The sequence below is a fragment of the Neolamprologus brichardi genome, chromosome 10 (genome assembly GCF_056152115.1).
Source record: "Neolamprologus brichardi isolate AB-2024 chromosome 10, ASM5615211v1, whole genome shotgun sequence".
Classification (NCBI taxonomy): domain Eukaryota; kingdom Metazoa; phylum Chordata; class Actinopteri; order Cichliformes; family Cichlidae; genus Neolamprologus; species Neolamprologus brichardi.
In genome coordinates, this window is record NC_142113.1 from 2111708 (window position 1) to 2138316 (window position 26609).

General features: G+C 43.5%; 1 protein-coding gene across 1 annotated transcript in view; it reads right to left on the minus strand.

Moving 5' to 3' along the window:
• Nucleotides 1–26609, minus strand: part of cxadr (CXADR Ig-like cell adhesion molecule) — a 45802-nt gene that overhangs the window by 3367 nt on the left and 15826 nt on the right. Inside the window, exons 2-6 of the mRNA XM_087847044.1 lie at nt 11267–11439; nt 7007–7211; nt 2742–2897; nt 2520–2642; nt 206–344 (exon numbers count right to left, since the gene is read on the minus strand). Coding sequence (XP_087703170.1) covers nt 206–344; nt 2520–2642; nt 2742–2897; nt 7007–7211; nt 11267–11439 — 796 coding nt within the window. The remainder of the gene's footprint in view (nt 1–205; nt 345–2519; nt 2643–2741; nt 2898–7006; nt 7212–11266; nt 11440–26609) is intronic.

The following is a 26609-nucleotide window of genomic DNA, read 5'->3' on the forward strand; positions in this document are numbered from 1 at the left end:
TGTGTGTGTGTGTGTGTGTGTGTGTGTGTCTACCAATCATGCTACACGCTGAGCCGACACCAATAACCACAGGTTACCTATGGCATTTTTGGCGCCCGCTGTAATCCAACATTACGTAACCGTGACACGCTCCACCTCTCACACCGAACACTGGACAGTAACACGAAATATTAATCCATCAGATTGGAGCTGTGTGCATCTGTACCTTATCTCGTTGCAGATTTCCTTCTCGTACTTTTTCCTGTTACGGGCACGGCAGAAGCAGAACAGGATGATGGCGATGATGAGGAGGATCAACAGGACGGCAATTATGGATCCCGCCACGATGCCGGCAGTATTCGGGACTGGACGACACAAAGAAGGGAGAGGGTGAAGGTGCTACTCGTGGGTCATAACAAGCACTTCCACTTCCTTTTAAGCTGATCGGGCACATAAAACACATGAAACACGCGTAACGTACTGAACAAAACATCCTTGTTGGCATCCATGTGATGGAAACTGTGTTTGCTGACAGCACATCTGGATCTCCAGTGAAATATAAACAAAACCACAGCGTGGTGTTTGACGATCATACACACTCTCATTAACACACACACACACACACTCTCATTAACACACACACACACACACACACACACACACACACACACACACACACACACAGTGGCTCAGTGAGATTTAACAAAAGCTGCGATGGAGAAATCTAATAACATCATAAATAAAGGCTCCACATTCCTGCACAGCAGCAACACGTCGCTCTAATATTCCGTCTTTCAAAGGCAGAATTCATCAGACTTTGCACTTGACTGATGGTTGACCTGCTGATCTATTATGATAACCTTGGAGGCTTTTCAGTAGGGCTGCACGATTTTGCATAAAATGAGACGATTTTTTTGCTTAGAACTGAGATCACGATTCTCTCACGATTTTCTTTTCCAGTATAAATATTTATTGCACTTATTAACTGCACATCAACTTCGTAACAGTTGAGACTGAACATAAAAACAACAAATGTCTCACATTTTGTCGTTGCCGCAAAATGTTGTACTGCTTGAAATTGCGTCTCCACCGTTGCTCGACGCTGCGTGTATAGAGCAGGTAGTGCAACAATAGAAAAATAGTTGCGGGACGGCACTGTGTAGCGTTGTCTAGGGTGTTGATCATTTTCCTAAATCCCTCGTTTTGCACAGTGTTGATGGAGCCATATCTTTGGTCAGGTGATAAGTAACAGCCTCCGTAATTTCTTTGTGCCTGCGGGAGTTCGACGGGTATAGGGAAGCGCTGTATAAGGTTCCCGTTATTGATGTTTGGGTGGTTGACCGGGACGGATTTTCTCCTGTTACTTTCTCGTCATCCCTGACGTGCTCTCCGTTGTTTTTTCCTGCTAATTTATCAGCCAGCTTCTGTATCACGTGGTGTAAGGCTCTGCCCTCGTCATTTGAGCAGGAAGAGTGAGCGCTTGTTTTCATGCAGATTACGTCCCGGATCAAAATGCGGTACAATCGTCGTCTCTCTCTCTCTTTTTTTAAAAAATTGTTGTCATTTGGAAATGAGATCGCACATAAGTATGAATCGAGATCGCGATTTTCTAACGATTAATCGTGCAGCTCTACTTTTCATGCACTCACCTTTACTTTACTAAGGAAAACTTTTCCTATACCAGTGACACACGCTACAGCAACAGCAGTAATGAAGTTTTCCCACAAACACTTTTTACACCAACATTTAAAAAGAACCAATAAAAACAAAACAAACAAACGAAGCCCGACTCAAATGCAAAAAAGCACAGAGTCAGTAGAATAAGTAACAGTTGTCTGTAAGCAAGAAGATTATTTGATCAGTGATAAAATCAGCAACTTGAATATCAACAAAGCAAATAAGCACAGAAATTATGGTGCAAAGTGTTTATATATAGGATTTACATCACTGACGTCCTCCCCGTGTTTTACAGATTTATAGACTTTTCTACAACTTGATAAGAGGAAGAATGACATCAATCTATAATTATTAATACATTTTAATGCCATGGTGACCTGTTTTTCTCTTGAACAAATAGCACGTCGTCATAGTCACCATCCAAGATGCTCAGTGTTGATTTTTCCTCCTTTTTTAACAGTTGCTGATGACCACTGCGTTTATACTGCTAACACAGGTCAGGGGGGGGAACTCGGCGTCCTGCAGGTTTTAGAGTCAGCATACCTGAATCAAATGTTTTCACTACCAGGCCTCTGGAGAACTTCGAGACATGTTGAGGAGGTCGTTTAGCCGTTTAAATGAGCTGTGTTGGATCAAGGACGCGTCTAAAACCTGCAGGGCCCTCGAGGCCTGGAGTTCCCACCCCTGATGTTGGTATAAACGCTGTGCTAAAAGCGAGGGCGGCTCACGGGGTGTAACCTTGGGAAACCCTTTCAAACTTCTGCTCCGACTACTCCAAACCTGATCATTAAACACCAGAACACAGAAAGCTCTACATGTGAAATGGGCTGAATAGACGCTAATTAAGATGGTTGGGTACTCACTAGCTGTCACGCTGAGATCGAGCACACACTGCTCTGCGCCGACGCGGTTGGTAGCGGTGCAGCGATACGTGCCAGATGCACTGGCAGATGCATTCTTCACGTTGACTGTGCCTGACACAGGATCTAAACAAACAAACACAAACAGTGAAAAGACGACAGAGTTAAACACAAACAGAGTTATGTGTCGGACCTTTAGTTTGACCTTGTAAAAAGCTGCATTACCCAGCACTGAGGAGGCGGGCAGCACTTTGCTGCCAGTAGTCTTCTCCCAGCTGTATTTCATGGGTTTGCTTCCTGCGTCAGATGTGCACCTCAGCACAACGTCTTTGCCTTCATGTGTGGAGCCCTCAGTGTAGCACCTGGGCTTGGACGGCTTCTCTGTGGAGAGCAAAGAGGCAGAGGAAGAAAACCCGGTGATTTTCCAATCTTACAGTGTGCGTCTGTGTATTGTGTTTCCTCCTTTACTCAAAGCAGCGCTCATCTGACAAGTTAGAGCAGTAATCAGAGTAATTGATACATCTGTAGTTATTAAGAGCTGTCACTCAGGATGATCGTGTAGAAGAAAGGCGCTGCGTCAGTGGACACGCAAGCACACGTGTGCTCGTTCAGTCGGGGTGTTGGTTTGAGATGAGACTGATTCAAAAACAAGCCCAGACACGCGGTGTCCGGTGCAGCTGCAGTAATGCAGACGCTGCATCGGTCCGTCGTGGTGAAGAGGGAGCTGAGTGTAAAAGCGAAGCTCTCAATTTACCGGTCGATCTACGTCCCTACCCTCACCTATGGCCACGAGCTGTGGGTAGTGACCGAAAGGACGAGATCGCGGATACAAGCGGCGGAAATGAGCTTCCTCCGAAGGGTGGCTGGCCTCTCCCTTAGAGATAGGGTGAGAAGTTTGGCCATCCGGGAGGGGCTCAGAGTAGAGCCGCTGCTGCTCCACATCGAAAGGAGCCAGCTGAGGTGGTTCGGGCATCTGGCAAGGATGCCTCCTGGGCGCCTCCTGGGTGAGGTGTTCCGGGCATGTCCCACCGGGAGGAGGCCCCGGGGCAGACCCAGGACACGCTGGAGAGATTATATCTCTCGGCTGGCCTGGGAACGCCTTGGTGTTCCCCCGGATAAGCTGGAGGAGGTGGCTGGGGAGAGGGAGGTCTGGGCCTCTCTGCTTAGGCTGCTGCCCCCGCGACCCGGCCTCGGATAAAGCGGATGAAGATGGATGGATGGAAATCTAAGGCCACAGACTGTGTTCACCGTCAGAAAGCTGACTTCACGGCGCTGTAATGGCTTCTGGAGTGGGCCTCTACAGATCTGAACCAGGCGCCAGGCGGGAAGGGAGGAGCTTAGCAGGCATAACCATAAGGATTAACAGTACGCTGACAGCACTGAGTGCGCCTTCCAATCTAAAAAACACACAGGGCGAGGTTAGAGGGGGTAAAACAGAGAGCAGGAGAGCACAAATGAAGCAGGTGCTAACGGACAGATGGTAGAGTGATGGACGCCAAGGCTGCGTGGCTCCCAAGTCTCTGGCCTGCACTTTGCTGCAGACACACACTCGCTCGCTCACACACAGTAAATGTCAGTGAGTTATGACATTTTTAAAAGCGTCTTTTAAAGGTGAAAGTCAAGTCGACACATCTGAGCTCCTCTTTTTTTAGGGCTTCTGTCCTTTGAGCGGATTTACTCTCCTGAATGATGAGGTCAAAAGGAGGCTGGAAGAGCACAGAGACGACGCGATACAGACGGCCCTGCTGCGTTAAATGAACATTTATTACGTGCACAAGGTGTGTGGAAAAGGAAAAAATAGATGTTGGTATGCATTACAGACGGGAGATGCACCGCTTCACAAATAACTTTGCTAAATGTGGAACGGTAAAGTGGAATATAAGTGACTCGCGGGCCAGGCAGACTGAATTAATGAGATTGGCTGTTGAGCTGGATGTGATGAGGATTGTCTGAACGCGGGCAGGGCCGAGTGATTGGCTGCTGAGAGCGTAGGCGGGGCCTAGTCAGAAACAGTTGTTAGAGATGCTGACGTGCAGTACTGAACTGCAGGTGGATACTCTCCTCCTGTTAGCTTCAATGTCCCGCTGCAACCAGAGGAGAATACACAACGAGGCGTGCTGCCCTGTGCACAGCGCCTGGACGCCGTGTACGCTGCAGGTGTGAGCGTGTGTGTGCGCGCATGGCAGCGATCGTGACAAACCACGGCAAAAACCCGGTAAATACTCAGGTCGGCTTATGTTCATGCACACAGACACACGCGTGTGCACGTCCGCCCCGCTCCTGGGGACCATCCACCTCGTGACAACATCAACCTCGAGGTAAAATGCAGAGCAGGCAAGATGTCCTCACCTCTCCTTTTAACATCCTCTACCCCTGGGGTCAACAACTAGCAGCCTGTCAGCTCCTGTAGCCTCGAGCGGTCTCTCAAACACACACACTCGCAGCTAAAGCTATCCGGATTTCAGCCTCACTACATGTTTATGCGCAGTCAAATGTATTATCAACGACTCAAGCAGTGACTAAGTTTTTAGTTTGCCCCCCCGAAGGCCTCGTCGATGCCTCTTGACTCAGACGCTGCCGTGTTTTTTGTCCAAATTATCTGCAGCATTCGTCCTTTATTAGAGAACTGCTCTGTGCTGCAGCATCACAAGTTTGCTTCTCACCAACTCGTGTTTTTCTGGTTGAGCTAGTCGGTGCGGTGCGGTCACTTTTCCTCACGATATCGCGTCAGCCATTTCTGGAGCTCGTCCTATCTTTAGAACAGAAACTGTGCTGATAACAGAGCGTCCACAGCAGCTAAACACACAGCTTATCCCACAACACACACACTAGTGTTACACGTGTAGGCTGTTTTTCCCCACATGCAAATAGCGAGCTGGTTTCGGGAGGCGATTCACTTTCAACATCATTTAGCTGCCTGACTGACCAGTGAGGCCACTGTGAGTGTGTTTGCCTCGGGACTGAATCGTCTGACTTATACAACTATGATGTGTCACCCATCTCACTCTGTGCAATAAAAACAACAGCTGAGCGCATTCACTTCCTTTTAGCCTGATTTGCAACAGTGGAATTTTGCATTAATTAGCAATGCTGTCGCTATCTCAGCTGTTAATTAAGGTTTCTAATTGGAAAAGCATAACTTTTCCTGACTGACGTTATAATTGTACAAAGCAGGTATTAAAATGGGTAAAATACAGAAAAAATATTTTCAAATGTCTGAATAATCCTTTTAGACACCATCGCGGCGAGCGTAGCGGCGATGCTCTACAGCCACAGGGAAGGTTATGCTCTCTTAGGAGGGATTACATCAAAACAGCCAAAGTGGACAAAGGGCGTATGATCTGCTGCGTTTCCACAGCAGAGGCAGAGAATTTACCCTGTGAGGGAAAAACAGTGCTAGGACGCTGCTAGCCTGATGCTAATGCGAGCGTCCTACACACTAGGGGTGCAACGACACACAAAATTCACGGTTCGGTTCGATACTTCGGTGTCACGGTTCAATATTTTTTCGATACAAAAAAAATGTTCATGCCTTTTTAATTTGTCATTTATTAAAATTATAAATATATATTTTAACTCAAAAGTACAGTTTTTAAATTTAATGTTGCTGAAACAAAGTAATAAAAAAATAAATCTATCTGATGGAGAAATCTCTCATCTTTGGAAAAGAGAGTTTATTACAGAGAAATGGCTCTTTCAAAATAAAAGCTCTACTATACGCTTCTTCTGGGCTATATTCTCAGCAGCATATTAAACATATCAGGTCCCCATAAGGAGAATCATGTGCTAACGGCTGTCTAAATGACTCGGGTAAAGTTTGTAGCATGCTGCTTGTTGTTTTTGTCTGCTTCCACTTGTCTTTGCACGAGGATGATGTCGGAGTAAATGTGCAGTCATATTCGTTGTGTTCCCACTAGTGCTGTCAGCGTTAATCTGAAATGACGTTAACGCCACAACACGGCAAATCTCCCTTAACGAGCTACCGCGGATAGCCCCGTGCTTGGGGCTGGACGGCTAACACATTAACAAGCTAACTGCGCTAACGAGCTAACTGTGCTAACGAGCTAACTGCGCTAACGCACTAGTTCCCACCATGTAATTGAGCATTGCTGGCACATCAGACATACTGTTTTACTTTAGTCCATGACGCGCTTACCTTCAGGGTCATACGTCACATGAAAACCAAAATAGTTCCAAACGCCAGATCTGAATGAGGGTGGGGGAGGTTCAATTTGCCATGTTGCAACGAGCTTAGCTTCTGTCGGCTAGCTTGCGCTGCGTTCAGTGAATCTGCGTTCAACTACTCCGCCTAGGCTGCACTGTCGAGCGCAGATCCACTGAGCGCTCAACACAGACATCACCGTCAGAAGGAAAGTTGATAAAATAAATTAAAAATTTTCTATTGTTTGATACATATGCGTACCGAACCGAAAGCACTGTATCGAACGGTTCAATATCGATACAAGTATTGTTGCACCCCTACTACATACCCATAACATGCAGCTGCATTTTCTTGTTGCGGACACCAGGGGCCTTCTTCACTTTGCACTGGTAGGTGCCAGTGTCCGTCGACTTCACCGTTAGGACGTTGATTGAGGCGTCGCCGTTCTTCGGATCGGGCGAATTGAAGTGGACCCGACCTTTGACGGGTGTGTCGTAGTCCTCGTAGGCTCTGTCGCCAGAGTACAAAATGATCTGTTTTGGAAATAAAGCAAAGGAAAGATTCACATTTAAACCAAAGAAAACATAAAAGCACTGCTAGAAAAAGTCAGCTGAGACGAAAGTTGTTTACTTCCTGCAAGCATTGGCTTTGTTTACTGAACCAGCTGAAATGCACAGAAGCAATAAAGGACAGTCTCTTATCTCTGCGCTGCCCTTCAGCCTGCCAGCCTCTGCTGTTTTGCCCTTTCTGTGCGTAAGAAGAATGAAGGTGGAACAAACAAAGCCGGCACTGTGGAGCTAAATCAACACCTGCTGTGTCAACAAAGCTCCCAATTCTATCCGACCACTTCACCACACACACGCACACAACTGTCTGGGTCTTGAAAGCAGCAAGGAAATGCCTCGAAATAAAGGCCAGGTGGAGCTAATGAGAGGCTTTGTAGCTAGAAGTGGGCAGATAGTGGAGGGGGGAACAGAAACACAGAGAAAAAGAACAGAGGCTACAAGAAACACAAACAATGAAAAGAATTTTCATTCTCTTTCACAGACGCTGGCATCTTCTACACATTTCCATGGAGACAGTCATCAGCAGGCTTTTCTGTGCCATGATCAACAGCAATACCCCAGAGTGGAGACGAGCAGAGAGAAAGTTAACGTGGCAGGAGGAGAGGAGGAATAATGAACCTATCAGAGGAAGCAGAGCACTGAAAGGAAGCACAAGGCACAAAACAAAGGAGTCGGCGAGCTTCTAACGTCTACGCCGACTCGCCCTGCCTCTCAATTCCCAACTGGACGCCTGGCTTCTCGAGACAGGCGACCTCACAGTGCCCGCTGTGTTCATCTTGTACGTATTAGCCGTGTAAACAGGTAATTGTGGTAAAATTCCTCTTGGCTCTCAGGGGAGGAAAACCTATCCTTCTGACTTCACTGGGGATCACAACATCAGCAGCAATAACAGAGATGAGCGCGATGAGACCACGGTGGAGAGGAAATTAAATTGCCCCGAGCTCAGCCAGACGAGAGCTCTCACTTGGGCTCAACTACTTCACAGATGGGAGTGCTTATGCACATGCACACCTCCAGCTAAAATAAATAAAGAACTGCACAATAACCTTGAGAATAATAAAAAAAAAGATCATGAAACCATAAAGGGCAAATGACTCGACCAGCTGGAGAAGGACAGAAGTGCTGCATCTCACAACAGGTAGGCTGTGTGACGATGTCGCCAGCTGGCCTACCGTTCAGTGTGACTGAATGGTAGGCCGCTGCAGAGGCGAGAAGAGCTCTACCGGCCAGTTTCATGGAGCACACGATGAGATGACATCATCGTCATGTGATGCTGTTACTCGGGGAGTGAAAGAGGAAAAGCTGCAGCTCATTTGAGAGGCAAAGCACACGGCAGCAATACCTGTATCATCTAAACAACCTGCAACCTGCACCCTTCTGTCTCTGCACTCCCACCGAGGCTGGCGACTCGGACGGCTCAACGTGCCGCCGCCGCCACCTTTCAGGGGACGGGCTCGAACCGATTCACAAGGTTAGCGCTCGATCTCTACCTGAAAATGAGCCTCTGAATAGAAACGATTCAACTTTCACCAAACCTCGTCACATTTTTACACAAATCCTTCAATATACAGAAATTCCCGTTTCAATAACGTCGACAAACAAAAGGCTCTGCTGTTACACTCAAAGATAAAGGAAGCAGTTTGTGCGACAGAGCTGTGTGCTCTTTCTCCTGCTCACATCAGGTTTCGTAATTGTTTTCTGTTGTTTTCACATTGGTGGCGAATACTCAGTCAGGGCACGCCCTCCCTTCAGCAGCTCTGTAGCCAGGCAATGAGAGCCAAATGCAAATGACTGATACTGTAGGCATGTCTGGCATCTCACACTGAGGCCTAACAAAGCAGGATGCATTAGCTATGCTTCACCACCCTGAAAAAGATCCTGACGATATGTAGGATGTGTCAAATAAAAGGTGCTGCCACTACGTCGATGCTGAGAAGAGCTCAAACATAAAGCACATTAAAGCTTCAAATGAGGTCACCGGCATAGGCCACACATGCCACACAACCCCAGCCTTGTGTCCTGATCTTACAGACTAGCTCTCTATTTAAAAATATTATCTGACAGCAGCCTTTGTCTGGATTTCCACAGCTCAGGTGAGCAAAGGCTCCGAGCCTCTGGCTAAAAACTTTCATTGCTCCGACTCCGGCAGCTTTGCTCTCAGCAGGCTGCCCTAATTCTATTGAACACTGTCACATATTTTAAAAATGGCAATTTGGAGTTAACACGCCGCTAATTACAAAGAATTTACTGTGCGCACGACTTCACGTTGGTTAACGGCTACACAAATCTGAGCGTGCGTATGTAGCGAGAAAAATCTGATAGGTCAAGGAGAACAAATATGTTCAGAGAGAGACGTCCGACTTGTCCAAATCCCTCCCAAGGTTTGGAAACATTAACACATGTGCACATGGAGCCAGCGAAATGGCACGTAATAAAGACAATAAACTGTGGAATCAAAGGCTTTTTGGGGGGTTTTGATATATTTCTGCAGCTGTATTCAGACACAAGGAAGAGGCCGTCCTAAAAACCACAATCACATAGTTTTTAAGTGAACGTGTATTTCCTCCCACACTCCAGCTAATGAGTCACAGCAAAAAGAAACAGAGTTAAAGGCAGAACTGTACAGACAGTCAGTTCTACCTGACTGAGAGGGGCTGGTTGGGACTGCAGACAGAAACAACAGTGGGTGGAGGACAGAGATGCCTAATGATGAGGCTGTGACCCATTTATAACATTTGGCTCACAAAAAAGCCAAAGGACGCAAGGGAAGGAGAAAAAAAAAGGAGAGAGGGATGAAAAAGCTTTGTGACAGGTGGCAGAGCAGAGAGCCACGGGAGAGGACCGTCCCACAGTAGAAACCATCTCTAAAGGCTGTTTCAGGCACTCCGCTGGCTTCATCTGTTAAAGTGATGGCATTCTTTCATTCAGACGTAGTTAATATTCCTCATGGCTTCACATTTAAACACTGAACGAGGCTGCCATTAAATGGAGGATCTCCACGTGCTGTCAGGGCTTCAGCAGCTTCCCAAGCTCTTTTCAGAGGCCCAGAGACCGTCATGAATTAACCCTTTAAGACCTACCATAGAACCAAGTCCACCAGAGCTTATATTATATGTTTACATGCTGTGGAGCCATTTTTGGGAGCATTTCAAGTTGCTATACATCAATACAACCATTATAGCCCAAATTTTAATAATATGTCTGCATTAAGTGCATAGTAATTACATAAATTGCAAAAAAGTGCAATAAACTACAAAAAAATTGAAAATCGTTTTTGTTTTTTAACATATATTTCTAGTTAGAGAAATTTAAGAGGCTTATCCCTAAAAACTGTAAATACAAAAAAGTTGCACAAAATAGTTTCCCACCACAGGAAATTTATTTTGAGTGTCTTCATTGTTTTATTTTTGAAATACACCAATTTTTATACACTGCAGGAAAAACAAAAATAAATATTATAATGCAAACTTGCAAAAAAGCAGCATATGCATCAAAATAAACTATTTCCAGCAGTGCAATATGAGTCCTAAGCATCCCAGAAACGACACAGAAAGTCATAAAGTCAAACATAACTTTTAAAAACACCAGTAAAGGCTCATGAGGCCCTGATGGTAAAAAAAATTACATTTCCACGAAAATGACGTCACTTCCGGTTTCGAGCAGGTCATGGCGGACATGTGAAAGTTCGCGCTGACGTCTATTCCAACGTAGGAAGTGTTATGAACAGCTGATCGGATCGGCAAAGCGTGTTTCTGGAATATTATGTTTTTGTTGCTGCAAGCGCTTTTTATGCAGTTTTTGCAAAGCTATATGTGGAAGGAAACTGTGACCGAGGACAAGCTGATGGCATAAGATGTAAGTACAACTCCTCCGGTTTCATATGCAAAAAATTATTGCGCTAGCTCACGTGGTTGCAGAGCTACTGGGATTTAAAAATAGTTACGCAAAACAGAGCGTGCTGCTCTGACCGGTTTTAAAGGGTTAAGGACAGCACACACATATTTTCATTTTAAAACACTTACCACTTGGTCGTCTTTCTGGTTGTCAGACGCCACCAAGCTCCATTCAATATCCAGTGGTCCAGAATCTCCAGAAGCCAGAGTGAACTGGCAATCCAGCTTCACGCTCTGCCCGCTGGCCACCTCTGTGGGCGTCGACGCTGAAGATGATGTGATCTCGAGACCTGAGGTCAACCCTGGAAGCAAAGAGCATTAATTAAAGTCACAAACGGCAACATATATAATAACACAAGGACAACGACGTTTGCAAGAGCTGTTAACTGTGAGCTTACTGACAGTTTTGGAGGTGACTTTATATTCTGTTTAACATCATTTGAAAGACGGCCTAAAAATGAGAATAAAGCATGTTTTTCATAATTAGGAGTTTTTATTCTGAGACCAAAGAGCTTAGAGTCTGTGATAAGGGTGACTGCACTAAGCTTCAGTAAAGAGAACAAGCCTTGTGCTAAAAACACTGCATCACAGCATAGAGGGTTTAAATTTACTGACAGAAAAACAAAAAATATAAAACAGCAAAAGAAATTATTTTTGCTTTTCTCTTATTTACAACTCACGTCATGTTTGTATCTTTCTTTGTCTCATATATATATATATATTCTTTACATCTGCACAATGTAAAGCAAGACTAACACAGCAGATCGTAGCTTAGCTGAACGAATGGTGATAATAATAAAGACACACTGAAGCAGCCTCTTAAGCATTTATTCTTAGAATGAATAAACATAATTTCCAGGGCGACATCATCTGGGTTAAGATTTTTTATTCAATAAGAGATTTAAGCTCCAGCAGGAGCACAGCCCATAGAGAATGGAGTCGTCACATGCCGCCTCAATGTATTAAAATCCTTCTGACAGGTTGCCGCCGTCCAACCAACGAGCAGGGGTTAAAAAAAAAATTATCTCAATATGCTGCTGCGAAAAAGTGCTTTAAATGTGTTACACTTAAAAATACTGCAAAATAGCATCAAACACATGTAACTAAATGTATCTGCTGGGTATTTCTGTCCATAGCGACATCTGCATCTCATTTTTGCTCCTTTCATGTACTAACTGACAGATGGAGCGGACTAATCTGCAAACGTATTTGGTGGAACAGCAGCCAAACCTGGCAACTGTTTACACACATTAACAGCAAAAATTAAAATCAAAGGAAGGAAAAAATCAGCTTCCAAGGTGTAGATGTTAGGGCTGCTCGATTATGGCAAAAATGATCATCACGATTATTTTCACTGAAATTGAGATCTCAATTATTTGATTATTATTTATTTAACAATAACAATGTATTGAATAATGACTTTAAAAAATAATATAAAATAGTGTGCAAATGTTTGCAATATAAAAAATAAATGAAAAATGTAAACATCTATGTTTAGTGAACTTTGCAGTGTTGCTCTGTGGTGCAGCTACGACACTGTAGCAAAGTTTACACACTGTGTCTACTTGATCCACGTCTGACTCGAACCCATAATGTTTCCACACCACTGAAGTTTTTTTTTACCTCTTTTCAACCAACAGCAGTCACTCTCCTCTCCAAATAACTTCTGCTGAGCTTTCCGAGCTTCCCTCGGGTCCTCTTAATCAGCGGTCCCAAACCCCCGGGCCTCTGACCGGTACCGGTCCGTGAGTCGTTTGGTACCGGGCCGCGAGAGTTGAGGCTCAGGTGTGAAATGTATAGTTTTCAGGGTTTTTATCGGTTTTCAGCGTTATTTTGTTATCGTTTTTATCGTTTACTCGGTTTTCCTGGGTCTTTTCACGTGTGTTATGAATAAATCTTCTTTTTTTTGGTACCGGTACTAGTTTTATTTTGTTGTATTTATCCGCGACACCTTAAAGGCCGGTCCATGAAAATACTGTCGGGTATAAACCGGTCCGTGGCGCAAAAAAGGTTGGAGACCGCTGCTCTTAATTGTTGTGAGGCCTGTTCGAAACGCAGAGAGGTGCGCTCGATTTGCCACACGGAGCAGCGCGAGAGTAAAGCACGAGGGAGGGGCTAATAATCGTAATCGAGATTAAAATTCGATTAATTGAGCAGCACTAGTAGATGTAGCACAAAAACAGTGTTTCAGTGCATCGTGTGCCATAGAGGGTTACTACTACCACTACAATTCATTGTTTAACCTTCAAAGTATTCTGTTATCCAAACCAGCTGATCGCGGATGCCTAACCCCGACGTTTCAATGTCATTATACAGTAGGGTTAACCAGGATATCTGATGTGGCAATTCTAACATCGAGACAGCTCACTGCAGGGGAAATATGTTTCCAGGCTCTCAAGGTAAAGAAAGCGTTAGCTACAAGTCCCTCAGTGGCTTCGTGCCCCTGTGGCAGACGAAAGAATGAAACTTAAACACATGCAGAGTCTGACAATCTGACTCCGACCCACTACTGCTGAAGCTCAGAGAACGTGAGCACATGATAGCACAAGCTCAGTTTTATTCCCATGGCCACCGGGGCTGCAGCTGGTTGTTTCTGCCCACAGATTTTGACAAATGCCCTTGATGGGAACAATCCACCGCCTTCAGCAGAAGCACGAGAAAAATAGAGAAAAGCTAGATATGCGTCTGTCACTGTCAAAGCGGATCCTCAGCCTGGCATCTGCACTAAGGAACGCCGTGTCGATTCATCAAACACTTAAAGAAGCTGCAGCACATTTTAAAGTTGCTTAGAGAGGAGAGAAAAATAATCGGCTGGAAAGGTTTATCGCAGCGACTGCTTTCTCTGATGAGTAATGATGCACCTGTTGAATCAATGGCAGCTATCTGCAGCCTTGGGTAGCATTTGTTTCAATTACAGTGCAGCTAGAGGCCTTTTTCATTACGCACCACACAAATGAGAAAAAATGCCATTTCAGGATATTATACCTTCAACGGGCAGACACATTTGATTGCCTGTACACCTCAATGACAACATATTCTGTGATAGGCTACAGAATGTTATGATAAAGAAAACACAGGAAGTGTATTCTTAATTCTTCATCAGGCCCAACATGCAGACACAGCTTTCCCCCCCAACGATGATATAAATTCATTTAATCCTTCTTCAGGAAGTATAAACTCAAGTAGAGGAAGTGCAATGCAAATAAGGTAATCTGAGTATTCATAAGCCCTTTTCAGACATTAAATGTGTAACGTAACTAGGGCTGCCACAAACGATTATTTTGATAGTCGACTAGTCACCGATTATTTTTGCGATTAGTCGACTAATCAGATCATCATCCATTGGACGTAAAACGTACAGCTTACTGCACCAGCAGCATCTGCTCTTATATAACTATCATTAGCTTACAGCTTTAAGTGTTTAAGGTCTGTGCTAACTAACAATAAAGACAAGATGATAGTTTACTAAATTTTAATGAAATCTGCAGATTGTTTCGGTGAAGTTTAATAAACTCCTTGCTATCTAAAATATAACAGGACACCGGAGTAAATTCTCCAGCATCTCACACTTCTGATAATCAGCTGTCTGCTTGACGTTTATTCAGCTGTGTAAAAACTATAACTTTAATCTCAGCCAAACCGATTTACTCAGGAACAAATAAAATACTGAAAAAAAGCCAAACAATAACATTTTTAAGTTATCTAAGTGACTTATATATGTTTAACCTGAGTAGCGAAAGACAGCGGTGGGTTTGAAAACGCTTTGCCGGGAGTCCGGTGTTCTCACGGCTCTAGTTAGCCTAGCCCCCGGCTAGCTATCGAGCTAGTGGCTAACAGTCTCCGAAAACGTCGGAGCGCTTTTGAAAATATGTGGTGTCTTGATAAACTGAGCAGATATTTGAGGTTTACACAGCTACATTCTCGCCTGAAAATATGTTAAACGTTTATTTTGTGACCCAGAAAGAATAATAAGAGTAATATTAAAACTAACTAGCTGCCGCCATTGTTGGAAACTGAGCTGGGCTGCGCTATGAATTCTGGGACACAGCTTCTTCTTCTTCGGGGTTTAACGGCAGCTGGCATCCTTGTACATGCAGTGCTGCCCTCTTCTGTTTCAGTCCGTTATTACACTCTTAAATCCTACTACTTATTCCTGCGGCTTTTGTGAGCTTACAAAGCTTCAAATGACGCGTCGACTATTAAATCAGTCGTCGACGATTTTGATAGTCGACATAATCGTGACTAGTCGACTAATCGTGGCAGCCCTACCACAAATGAATAATATTTACCCACTGGGTGTATTAGAAATACACTAGGACATATCAGTTGAGCTCATTGTTATGATTTCAACATTACCAACAGGAAAAAAATGCCTTCTTATGTCACAAGACACACCACACTGTTTGTAGCTCACACAGTGTTGAGCAACATATACTGTATTCAGGATGTGAAACACCACAATCAGAACAGATATGATCTCACTGAGGTCAAAGTCTGCAGCGGTGCTGCATACAATCATCGGCTTATATAGGATGAGCTTCAGTGTTTATTAAGAGAAATAGCAGCAGAGCAAAAGTAAACAGGCCTTCTTCCCTGAGGGTAATATAATCGAGTGATAAGGAAGGCCATCATTAAAGTCCAAGGAAAACTATGAAAAATGGGCTGGTTGTAAACGCAGTCATGCAAACACTCCAGCCACAGATTTATTTCCTTGAGCTCAGAGTCTGCCATTGTATTAAGATGTGTGCTGTGTGTGCATGTAGGAGGAGAGCTGAGCAATGAGGGAGTGCATGCTGGCTAATTAAAGTCTATCCTAATAACTATTCGTGGCTGTCTGCGTCTCTGTGAGCGACTCGCTGTCTGACGCAGCACACCCAGCATGGTTACTGGGAGACCAGGAATGAATGAGCAGAAGGAATTTAGGGTGTCAGCATGCTCCACCCCGTACCCCCCCACTACCACTATCTCACTCACTCATCCCCCTCTCTGTCCCTCCCAGCCTCTGTCTCCAACACACCCGTAATTGTAAAGCGCCAGTCCCACAGGCCTCCAACTCTCCACAGTCCTGCTGATTGTAGCCCCCCCACCTCACCGCCACCTTTGTCAGCATACAATGGGGAGCGAATCCTGTCTCCTGGCAACCAATCCCTCCGAGAAGGTTGCCGTGGTGCTTAAAAGACTGCATGGGAGGAAGCGAGGGGGAAAGTGAGCGAGTCAGCGAGTGTGGTAAAGAGAGGTAGAAAGAGGTTAAGTAGGAGGACACGGCAGGAAGATTCATAAAAAGAAGTTGATGTTACTTCAGCATTTGAAAGTGTTTATGGGGCTCGAGCTGACTCAGACATCCACGTGGTTTCGTTACAAAGTAACAGACACCGTCTCATAGTGCAGACTTCAATCAGTTTGCCAGGCCATACAGCGCTTCCTCATTCACCCACTCGCTAACTCAACATTAGCAGCTGTCCATCAGTGTCCCCTTTAACAGGAGGAGTCTCGGACTCTGTACTCTACAAACACGTCTCTGCTTATGATTACACTGAGTCTGCAGGCAAAACACAAGACCTTTGGTACGCAAAGCTTTCTAGACTACCCAATACTATTCCCAGTAGTACATCAGACCCTTCAGTAGGGCTGGGCGATATGACCCAAAATTCATATCGATATTTCTTTAAAGCCATAAGGTCAGAACAAACAGAGTTCTTAGTCAAAGCTGTGTCCCAGATGTCACACAGGCACTTTTATTAACATACAGCATAGATGTACATGAAAAACCCTACTCAAAAATAAATTATGAGCATTTATTAAATAATAATGCTCCATAAATAAAAGAAAACTATGTTGTTTTTGTGAATAACAAAGAGCTCACAATTGTGCAGTCAAAATGTAAACTAAAAGACGCTGAGCATAAAAACAAAGATTTCACAGCTGCTCTGTTCCCAAGTTCGTGACTGACAGCCTGGAGTTTGAAATCCGCTTCATAAACGTGTCTCTTAACAGGTGCCATTTATGGTCCTTATACACACACAATACGGTAATATTACGCTGAAGCACAGTACGTATCACTCCGCGAGGCTCCTCGGTAGCCGTAATGCTCCGACAATCCATCAAGCGCTACAGCTCCGTCGCTTAGCAAAGTCGTACTAAAACATTTTTTGAAGATTGCTGAGAGCCGTGTTCCACATAAAATCGGTTCGCGGTCATCAAGCACAACCAGAATTCATACATAAGGCGCGCTGTCGATTTTTGAGAAAATGAAAGGATTTCAGGCCGTGCATGGCGTTAGCGTGGTTAGCTCGTTAGCGTGGTTAGCTCGTTAGCGTGGTTAGCTCGTTAGCGCGGTTAGCGTGGTTAGCTCGTTAACACGTTGACGCCGTCCAGCCCCACGCACGGGGTGATGCGCAGTAACTTGTTAACGGAGATTTGCCGTGTCCATCTTGTCGCTGCCTGCAGGTGAAGCGATGGGGGAGGAGGGGGAGTTGTGTTCAGGGAAAGAGAGGAGAGGCCGAGTAACGTTGTGTAAAGACAAAAGTGGACGAAAGAGAGGCAAACTTGTGGCTCCACAGCTATAATTATAACATAACATAGACTATATCGATATAAAAGATATTGTCACATCTTATATCTCGTATAAAAATATATCGAGTTTTTAAAAAACTCAGTATATCGCCCAGCCCTACTCAGTATATTTTTGAATAGACTGATATTTATACAGCTGTTTTCTACTCGAATTCAATTCAATTTTAATTATACAGCACCAAATGACAACAACAGTCGCCTCAAGGCGCTTTATACTGTAAGGTCGACCCTATAATAATACATACAGAGAAAAACCCAACAATCATATGACCCCCTATGAGCAAGCGCTTTGGCGACAGTGGGAAGGAAAAACTCCCTTTTAACAGGAAGAAACCTCCAGCAGAACACTCAACACTCACTTATTTGAGCACTCAAAGCACTTTCTTACTTCAGTATCTTCCCCGGGGATACTTCTAAATGCAGATCAGAGGAGCAGGGATTGAACCGCAAAACTTCCGATTAGCAGACGACCCACAGCTGTAACCACTCACCAACGCCGTGACTCAGGACTGTGAATGTATCCTCGAATGATATACTTTCAGACTCAAATGCACAAAAGAAATGAAAGACATGTTTTTAAAGAAATGGAAAAAGGTTAATTTTTAATATTTACACATTCCAACTTAATTTCTCTATTTTAAACTATATAATTCAAGATAATTATAAGATAATAAATCTCAGCAACGTCCACTGCTAACCTAATCTGAAGTCAGAACAGATTAGCTTCTCATGTGCATAATTTCAAAGCATGGCTATCACTTTTATAGTTTTTTCTTTCTTCCCCTCAGTTCTTCTAGACGACATGTGGTGCAAAGAGCAGCTCTGCCATTTGCTAAGCTAACATCTCCTGACCCAAACTAAAGACCCTCAGTCTTGGCACAGGTCAGAGTGCACCATAAGCTTCTTGTGAAGTCTGAGAGATAAAGGCAGCAACTATTTCAGTCACTAGACGAAACAACAGCTACAAATAAAGCCTGGCTAGACGAAGGAGGTGAATGACGCTGCAGTGAGATTTACTTTCTTTAAGGGTTGCATATCCTTAACGCAGTTACACTATCATTTGGTTTGACATAAGCTTAAAGTGTTTTGATATTTCAATCAAGTCTGATGTATTGCAGCCTGCTGCTAAAACACATAAGAGTGCACGGCAGAGGAAACAATCTGACAAACAAGACATGCATGTATGAATTTACATTTCTTCCTCATAAGCAGCGCTGTGGGTGGAATATGTCGAGCTCACTGGAAACCACAAAAACAAACATTAAAACAATCTTAAAAAGTATTATTTCCAACCGAGTGAAAGGAAAATAATCTCACGCGCAAGAACAAACAAACAGCGGCGACAGAGCTTTTGAAAAACGTGGCACATTTTTCCAGCGAGGCGACGACGGTGGGATGAACATTAGCAATTCATTACAGTACATTTGCAGTCTGTGGGGCTCTGGAATGAGCACATTAAACCGCACAGACGCTCTACCCATCATAAACAGGCACGCCGATCCCCTGTGACAATGCTGAAGAACATCAATTATGTTGGGAATGGCAGAGGATAACTTCATAACTTGGTTGCAGCTCAAAAAAGGCGGCTCTGAATGCTCGCCCCAGTATTCCCGCTGGAGCAATTCAATTTGAAGCAATGTGGGTGCCCTGAGAGCGAGCTTGGCAGGAGTTTATGTAGTGTTGCAGAGGGCTGGGACTGTTGAACCATACTGATTGTGCTGTAATGCAGCCTGAAAGCTCCACTTGCCACACAGAGTAGGCATCAATCCCCATTGCAGAAGACCTAAAGGCTGTTTTGACATAATTGGACATTAAATGATGAAGGGGTGACGAATGACAGGCACTTTACTCAGTCGTCTGACAGCTTTTACACGAGCCTATGGGGGATGCGGTTAATACAGTATCTGTGAAGCTTCCATTTGCTGACCCGTCTATGCGCGTTTAATGTGGCGCTAATTCTTAATTACTGCAATTATAAAAGCGAGGCTGACCAACAATCCTGGTATTTTATGACATCACTCAACCGCTCAAAACAGATCAAGGACGATGATTTTATTTTTCACGTACATTTAAGTTCATTTGGACTCTCGCCATTACCGATGTTAAATTACTGAGGGAATAAAGGAACTATGGGACAACTAAAGGACAATTTCCGTTAGCTCTAGGGGTGGGGAAAAAATTGATACTTTGTAGTATCGTGATATTTTTGCTAATAATGTGTCGATACAGGGACAGCAGAAATCGATATTTTGTTACAAAAAGGTTTTTGTGCTCTGACTTCAGAGCATGTTGATCCTTTTTCTGAGCAAGAATCCTGACATTCCTTCACTGTCCAAATGGGTTTAACTTTTTTATGGCAGCAATAAACATGACAGTTTACTTATTTTAATTTAAGACATGTTTTATTTTAATTAAGTTTAAAACTTTTTTATTTAATGTAAAATTATATTTTGTTTTAATTGACTTTCAAATTCTTCAGTTGCTGAAGGGGCTGCATAGTTTTCATAAACTGCATAGTTCAGAATAGCTATAATTGTACCAGATGGTTGATTCAGTTAAGTTGGACTAGACTGTAATACAAACCGTTCAGTTTGTCAACAATAAAACTGAAATGAGAGAAAGACTGAGTGTGAGACTTTGATATTAGATAAAATGAATATTGATAAAGTTTACCTTTATGTACAGAATCTGAATATCGCAAAATATTTTTAAAAAATTGCAATAATATCGTATCGTGGGATGTATGGTGATTCCCACCTCTAGTTAGCTCTGTCCTTAATGGACAATTAAGTTGTCATCACAAGCTTGGAACCACTCATAGAATTCCTAAGCATGTGTGGACACCAAAATCCCCTTTCCAAAGTTCAGGATGGGGGATTTTCTTAACGCTCTGCAATCCTAAACTGCTGTAAAGCTACATGCGAAGCTTTAAAAGCAATACTGGCCCATTCCAAATCCCCTCCTCCCTACACCCCATGTGAGAAGAGAGCAAATTAACTCAAGCACTCTGAAGAGTCAGATAACAGTGCCCATCATCTCCACCATCTCTGAGACCTGTAGAAACAGACTCAGGCACATAAAAGGCCTGTGTCCTTCAGCATTTGTCGAAGCCCAGTGACAGAGTGAGGTGGTGACAATGTGGGGCCTGGCTATGCCATAAAGCTGATAGGCAATACGCCAGTCCAAGGAGCAGCACACAGATAACCCACTGATAACACCCTCGTGGGAAACATTAACAAATGTGCCAGAGTAGCCATGTGAGGAGGGAAGTAAAACAGTAAAGAGGCTAAACACGGTGGAGCTAAATAATAAAAGCTGCTTCAAGCGCATTTGGTGGGTCTTGGTATAAAAAAAACAAAATAAAAACCTTCACCTGGATGCAAACATAGCTGTTGCACTGAAACAGCAGGAAGCCTTTTCCCCAGTTGCAGAAGCCAGAGGGATAATTACAAAATCATGTACCACTAATTTTGCAAGGGGCAAAAAAACAATCTCTGCAAGCAATTAGTTAACACATGAAAGCATTTTGCATGACTTGAGAAAGGGTGCAAAGCAGAAATATGCCTCATGACAGCAAACGCGCATTCATGCGTTTCTGCTGACATTTACTTCCCATTAGTGGAGGAAGAGATGCCGTGGATCAGCTAAAGGATTTGAATCCATCATGAGCCCGTGGTTAATGATGGTGTGTCAGGTACGTGCTGCTAAACAACATCAAACCTGCATCTGCACGCGTTAAAATATGCGTCGTTTGTCTACTGTACAGCCCGAATACAAATATAGTGTTTCATCGATTTTCACAATACTCTTTACTGACACGTTCAGTTAAGGAGAAGAATGTGAAGCAAAACCTTTTTAAATGCAATAAATAACAAATGAGGGTTGGGTGAGGCTGCTGGGGGAAAAACGCCAATGTTTATAGAAGGGAGGTATTTGTCTTCTAAGCTTCCAGCAGCTTACTATGAACAACAAAATGAAAACCACATGTCTCAGTGGGATACACTGATGGGGTGTCTCTCTCCTGACACAGGAGTTTCTATGAATGCGAGCGGGGGACGGCCATGCTGCTGCCTATTCGACCCCCTAAACAAATAAAATGTCTGATAGAGACCAGGCCTCTGCCGGCACCCCCGCCTTTGTCCGGGCCCCAGGGCACAAAGCCAGCTGCGATCAGGAGGCAGCGCTGCTGATCAAACACAGAGACACAATCGCAGCAGAGTGCAGCTACTACATTCAGACTGTTGATGGGCAGACAGGTTTAAAAGCCGATTCAGAGTCGATGGCTTATAGAACATGCAAACGCACGCGTGAGCGCTTGCAATGCAGAAAACGACAAAAATATGCGAGTGAACGAAACAAAGGTTTTCTCATGGGTGTGATTCATTATGTGAGAGAGGTGAACACTCAAGAAGTCAGCTTAAAGCAGCAGAGCGTGAACATCGCGCTAGAACATTTCTCCTGAAACACTGAGCTAAATTAGGGATTACAACCAGCCTGCTTTCACAATCATTAGTGATGGAATTCCACCAAAAAACTCCAGGTGGGAAAATTCAGAGATCAGCAGTTTCATCCGCTCAGTCTGAGGTGGATGACTGTAACATGCTCAGTGGGAGTAATGACAAAGAGGAAGAAGAATTTCAGTCTGACTTGCGTTTCTGTGCGATAAGAAAATATTTCCTCATTCATCTGAGAACAATTCCCACCGTACCAGCTTCAATGCAGAGATGCTGTTTTTGCTCAACTTAAAGCTGCTTGGATAAATCAGCCTCACATAAACAACATGTATGTTAACCCTTTAAGACCTACCATAGAACCAAGTCCGCCAGAGCTTATATTATATGTTTACATGCTGTGGAGCCATTTTTGGGAGCATTTCAAGTTGCTATACATCAACACAACCATTATAGCCCAAATTTTAATAATATGTCTGCATTAAGTGCATAGTAATTACATAAATTGCAAAAAAGTGCAATAAACTACAAAAAAATTGAATCCTTTTTGTTTTTTTAACATATATTTCTAGTTAGAGAAATTTAAGAGGCTTATCCCTCAAAACTGTAAATACAAAAAAGTTGCACAAAATAGTTTCCCACCACAGGAAATTTATTTTGAGTGTCTTCATAGTTTTATTTTTGAAATACACCAATTTTTATACACTGCAGGAAAAACGAAAATAAATATTATAATGCAAATTTGCAAAAAAGCAGCATATGCATCAAAATAAACTATTTCCAGCAGTGCAATATGAGTCCTAAGCATCCCAGAAACCACACAGAAAGTCATAAAGTCAAACATAACTTTTAAAAACACCAGTATAGGCTCATGAGGCCCTGATGGTAAAAAACTACATTTCCGCGAAAATGACGTCACTTCCGGTTTCGGGCAGGTCATGGCGGACATGCGATAGTTCACGCTGACGTCTATTCCAACGTAGGAAGTGTTATGAACAGCTGATCGGATCGGCAAAGCGTGTTTCTGGAATATTAGGTTTTTGTTGCTGCAAGTGCTTTTTATGCAGTTTTTGCAAAGCTATATGTGGAAGGAAACTGTGACCGAGGACAAGCTGATGGCATAAGATGTAAGTACAACTCCTCCGGTTTCATATGCAAAAAACATTATTGCGCTAGCTCACGTGGTTGCAGAGCTACCGGGATTTAAAAATAGTTGCGCAAAACTGAGCGTGCCTGCTCCGACCGGTTTTAAAGGGTTAAGTAAAGACCTACTGAGACTTAAAGACTCCTACGGCGCACTGCCAAACCATTAAAAGGATTAAGGTGTCGGTCCAGACTGCAGACGGTGCAGAAACGGCTAAAAAAACAACAAGAATTCAAACAGAAATGACTTCAAATGAATTCCTGGATTCCTCCCTTGTTCATCCAAGGAGGAGTGCAGCATGTTTTAAAACTTTAAATCTGACCACAGTCTCCTCAGAAAGCTGATATACCAGCGATGTAAAAGGCCTGACATTTTGAGAGAAACGTATGGCCGTTTCTGGAGGCTGTCATTGGGTACGCTAAAATTAGGTCTCCTGCCTGAAGGACATTACATGATGGTGGTCTTCTGGACACTGAACAAGAACACAGTTTCAAATGTGTTGCATATCCAGCCCAGACTGGGCTGTTAACAGGCAACGGGGCCGACTGCAGTGTAATCTATTCAAAGCATATTTGATTGGTGTTGAAAGTTGCCCGAGGGCTCCGGCGAAAAAGGCAGATGAAAAAAAGTACTTTGTAATAACTGCTAAAACATCGATTCCTTTTCAAATGCAGTTTTAACTTCCCTTCTGACTAAACCCTCTCATCCTGTCCAAAGCAGCCCTGACCAGGCAGAATGAGGTCTTTGTGAAAGTAACAACACAGACAGTCCCTTCCTGTCCTCTGTGTGGGGGAAACTGCGCTGCAGGACATCCAGATAAGGCTGCTGTTAAAAGATAAGACAGATAATCCTCCTTCTTTTCTCAGTTTTTTGCTCAGCGCAGGAAATAAACACAGACCTGATACTTCAATGCTGTAGCATCTTCTTCAGTGTGAGGTTTTGAAGGCAGGTGTAGTCGAGGCACCTGAGTGGTGGGCCCTGCAGGAAGCTGCAGGCAAACACTGTCAGTTGTTACAGCTTAACCACGACTGCTGGGCTTATTCATGCCCAGAGCTCACACTCTCAGCCTCGACGTGAGGAGAGAGCTCAAAACGACCGCTCCTGTTGACATCGTTCAGTGACAGGACACAACTGGGAACGTTAAAAATAACTCGCAGCACTAGTTCAGCGATCCAGTACAAAAGAGGAAAGCCTACAAATGTTGTTATGACATAGCACGAAGACATTTACTCTCCGTGTTGAGTTCTTTACGCAAGCGTGAGATAACCCCGTCAAACTCAAAGAAAAGCAGAGAGTCTGGACGGTCGAGATAAACCCAGCTCAGATTTGAGCACATCTAATATTCCAGGAGGAACGCTACGAGCTGCAGTTATGTAATTTGGCAGCTAATTAGAAATAAAATAAATAGAAACTTCACATTTTCTATCGATATTTGTTGAGCCCACATTAAACTGGACTTCACAACATGAAGCACAGACTGCACACGCCTCTCTTATCTCTGCAGAATTACAATAAAAAAGCAACAAATAAATTAACATGCGTTATTTGTAACAAATGCTGTATTTCTGCTTCTAATTTACTGTAATATTCTCCACCCAGAGGGGTTTAAAAAGAGAAGACAACTGACTCAAAGCTGGAATCCTCGGGAATTCACTTCATTTTGATTTGGGAACATTTTCCTTGATAACTGTAAGAACTTTTTGGGTATTTTTTTTAAACAAGGAAGGAACATTTACTGTCATTTGTCCAAAACAAAGCAACTCAGTGGTATAATACAAAATGAGAGGAATGGGTTAGCATCTTTTACCCCGGGGAGATTTTTGCAAGAATGTTTTCTATTCTTCATGAGCGAGTCTTGTCTGTCTCAATCTGTTTATTTTGTGCAGAAGTAGATGTTCCTTTTATCTGAGCTGGAAGCAAAAAGCCTGGGCTAACACTGAAAGCTGATAACAACCACTCATCATCTCTGGCTGGAGTTTAGCTTCTGATAAGCCAGCTAAGATAAGTCGAACGCTCCACAGTGCACCCCTCAGATATGTTTCTTTACAGCGCTATTTTTAATAAACAAGCCATTAATCACGCCAAATCACGTGCCGACAGCGCGCAGGTCACTGTGGCTGTTTCTCAACTTTCCATCACCCACTTTAAAAACACGACCGGAATTTTGTTGCACATTCCTGATTTCCATTTGCAGCGATTGCTAACCAAGTGCAGTGTGTCCCACACATATACTCAGGTATATTTTCCACCATATCTTCATTTTGATTTACTAGTTGTCTTATTTTAAAAGGTCAGTTGTTGATAAGAAACTAAGGAGTACAGCATCTCAAAGTTTATGTTTTCATTTCCAAGTTGTAACTGTTTCCATGTCTCTGACTTGTGTGGAAAAAGGGAAAAAATGCTACAAACAACCTTCCACCTGCAGAAGATTTGTCAAGGTCAGCTCAGTGTGTAGTGAGAGTGTTTCCGCCTGAAACCTGCCTCACAAGCAAACTCCCCGATGACTCCTAATGACATCTAAAGAGGTCTGAACCCTGAGCAGACCGTACTTGCAGCCAAACACTGCTTATAAGGGCGTCTCAAACAGGCTTACAGCTACAGTAGATTATGTCAGTGAAAGACAACCTACACAATTGTTTACCTGGCTTGGTGTGGAAAAGTTTAAACTAGCAAACTGTAGAAGTTTTCTGGTACAAGCAAAGCTCTACAGTTCAGACACATCCATCCGGGAGGCCCAGCTGGGCAGCGATGGATAAGGAAACACACCTAACACAAGAGTTTTCCTTGCTGGATCGATGTCCAACATAGGGCTGGGCGATATGACCCAAAATTCATATCTCGATATTTTTTAGCTGGATGGCGATATAAGATATATATCTCGATATTTTTTTTAAAGCCATAAAGTAAGAACAAAAAGAGAGTTCTTAGTCAAAGCTGTGTCCCAGATGTCACACGGGCACTTTTATTAACATACAGCGTAGATGTACATGAAAAAAACTACTCAAAAATAAATTATGAGCATTTATTAAATAATAATGCTCCATAAATAAAAGAAAACTATGTTGTTTTTGTGCATAACAAAGAGCTCACAACTGTGCAGTCAAAATGTAAACTAAAAGACGCTGAGCATAATAACAAAGACAGATTTCACAGCTGCTCTTTTCAAAACTTCTACTGCGTGACTGACAGCCTGGAGTTTGAAATCCGCTTCAGGTGCCATTTATGGTCCTTATACACACACAATACGGTAATATTACGTTGAAGCACAGTGCGTATTACTACGCGAGGCTCCTCGGTAGCCGTA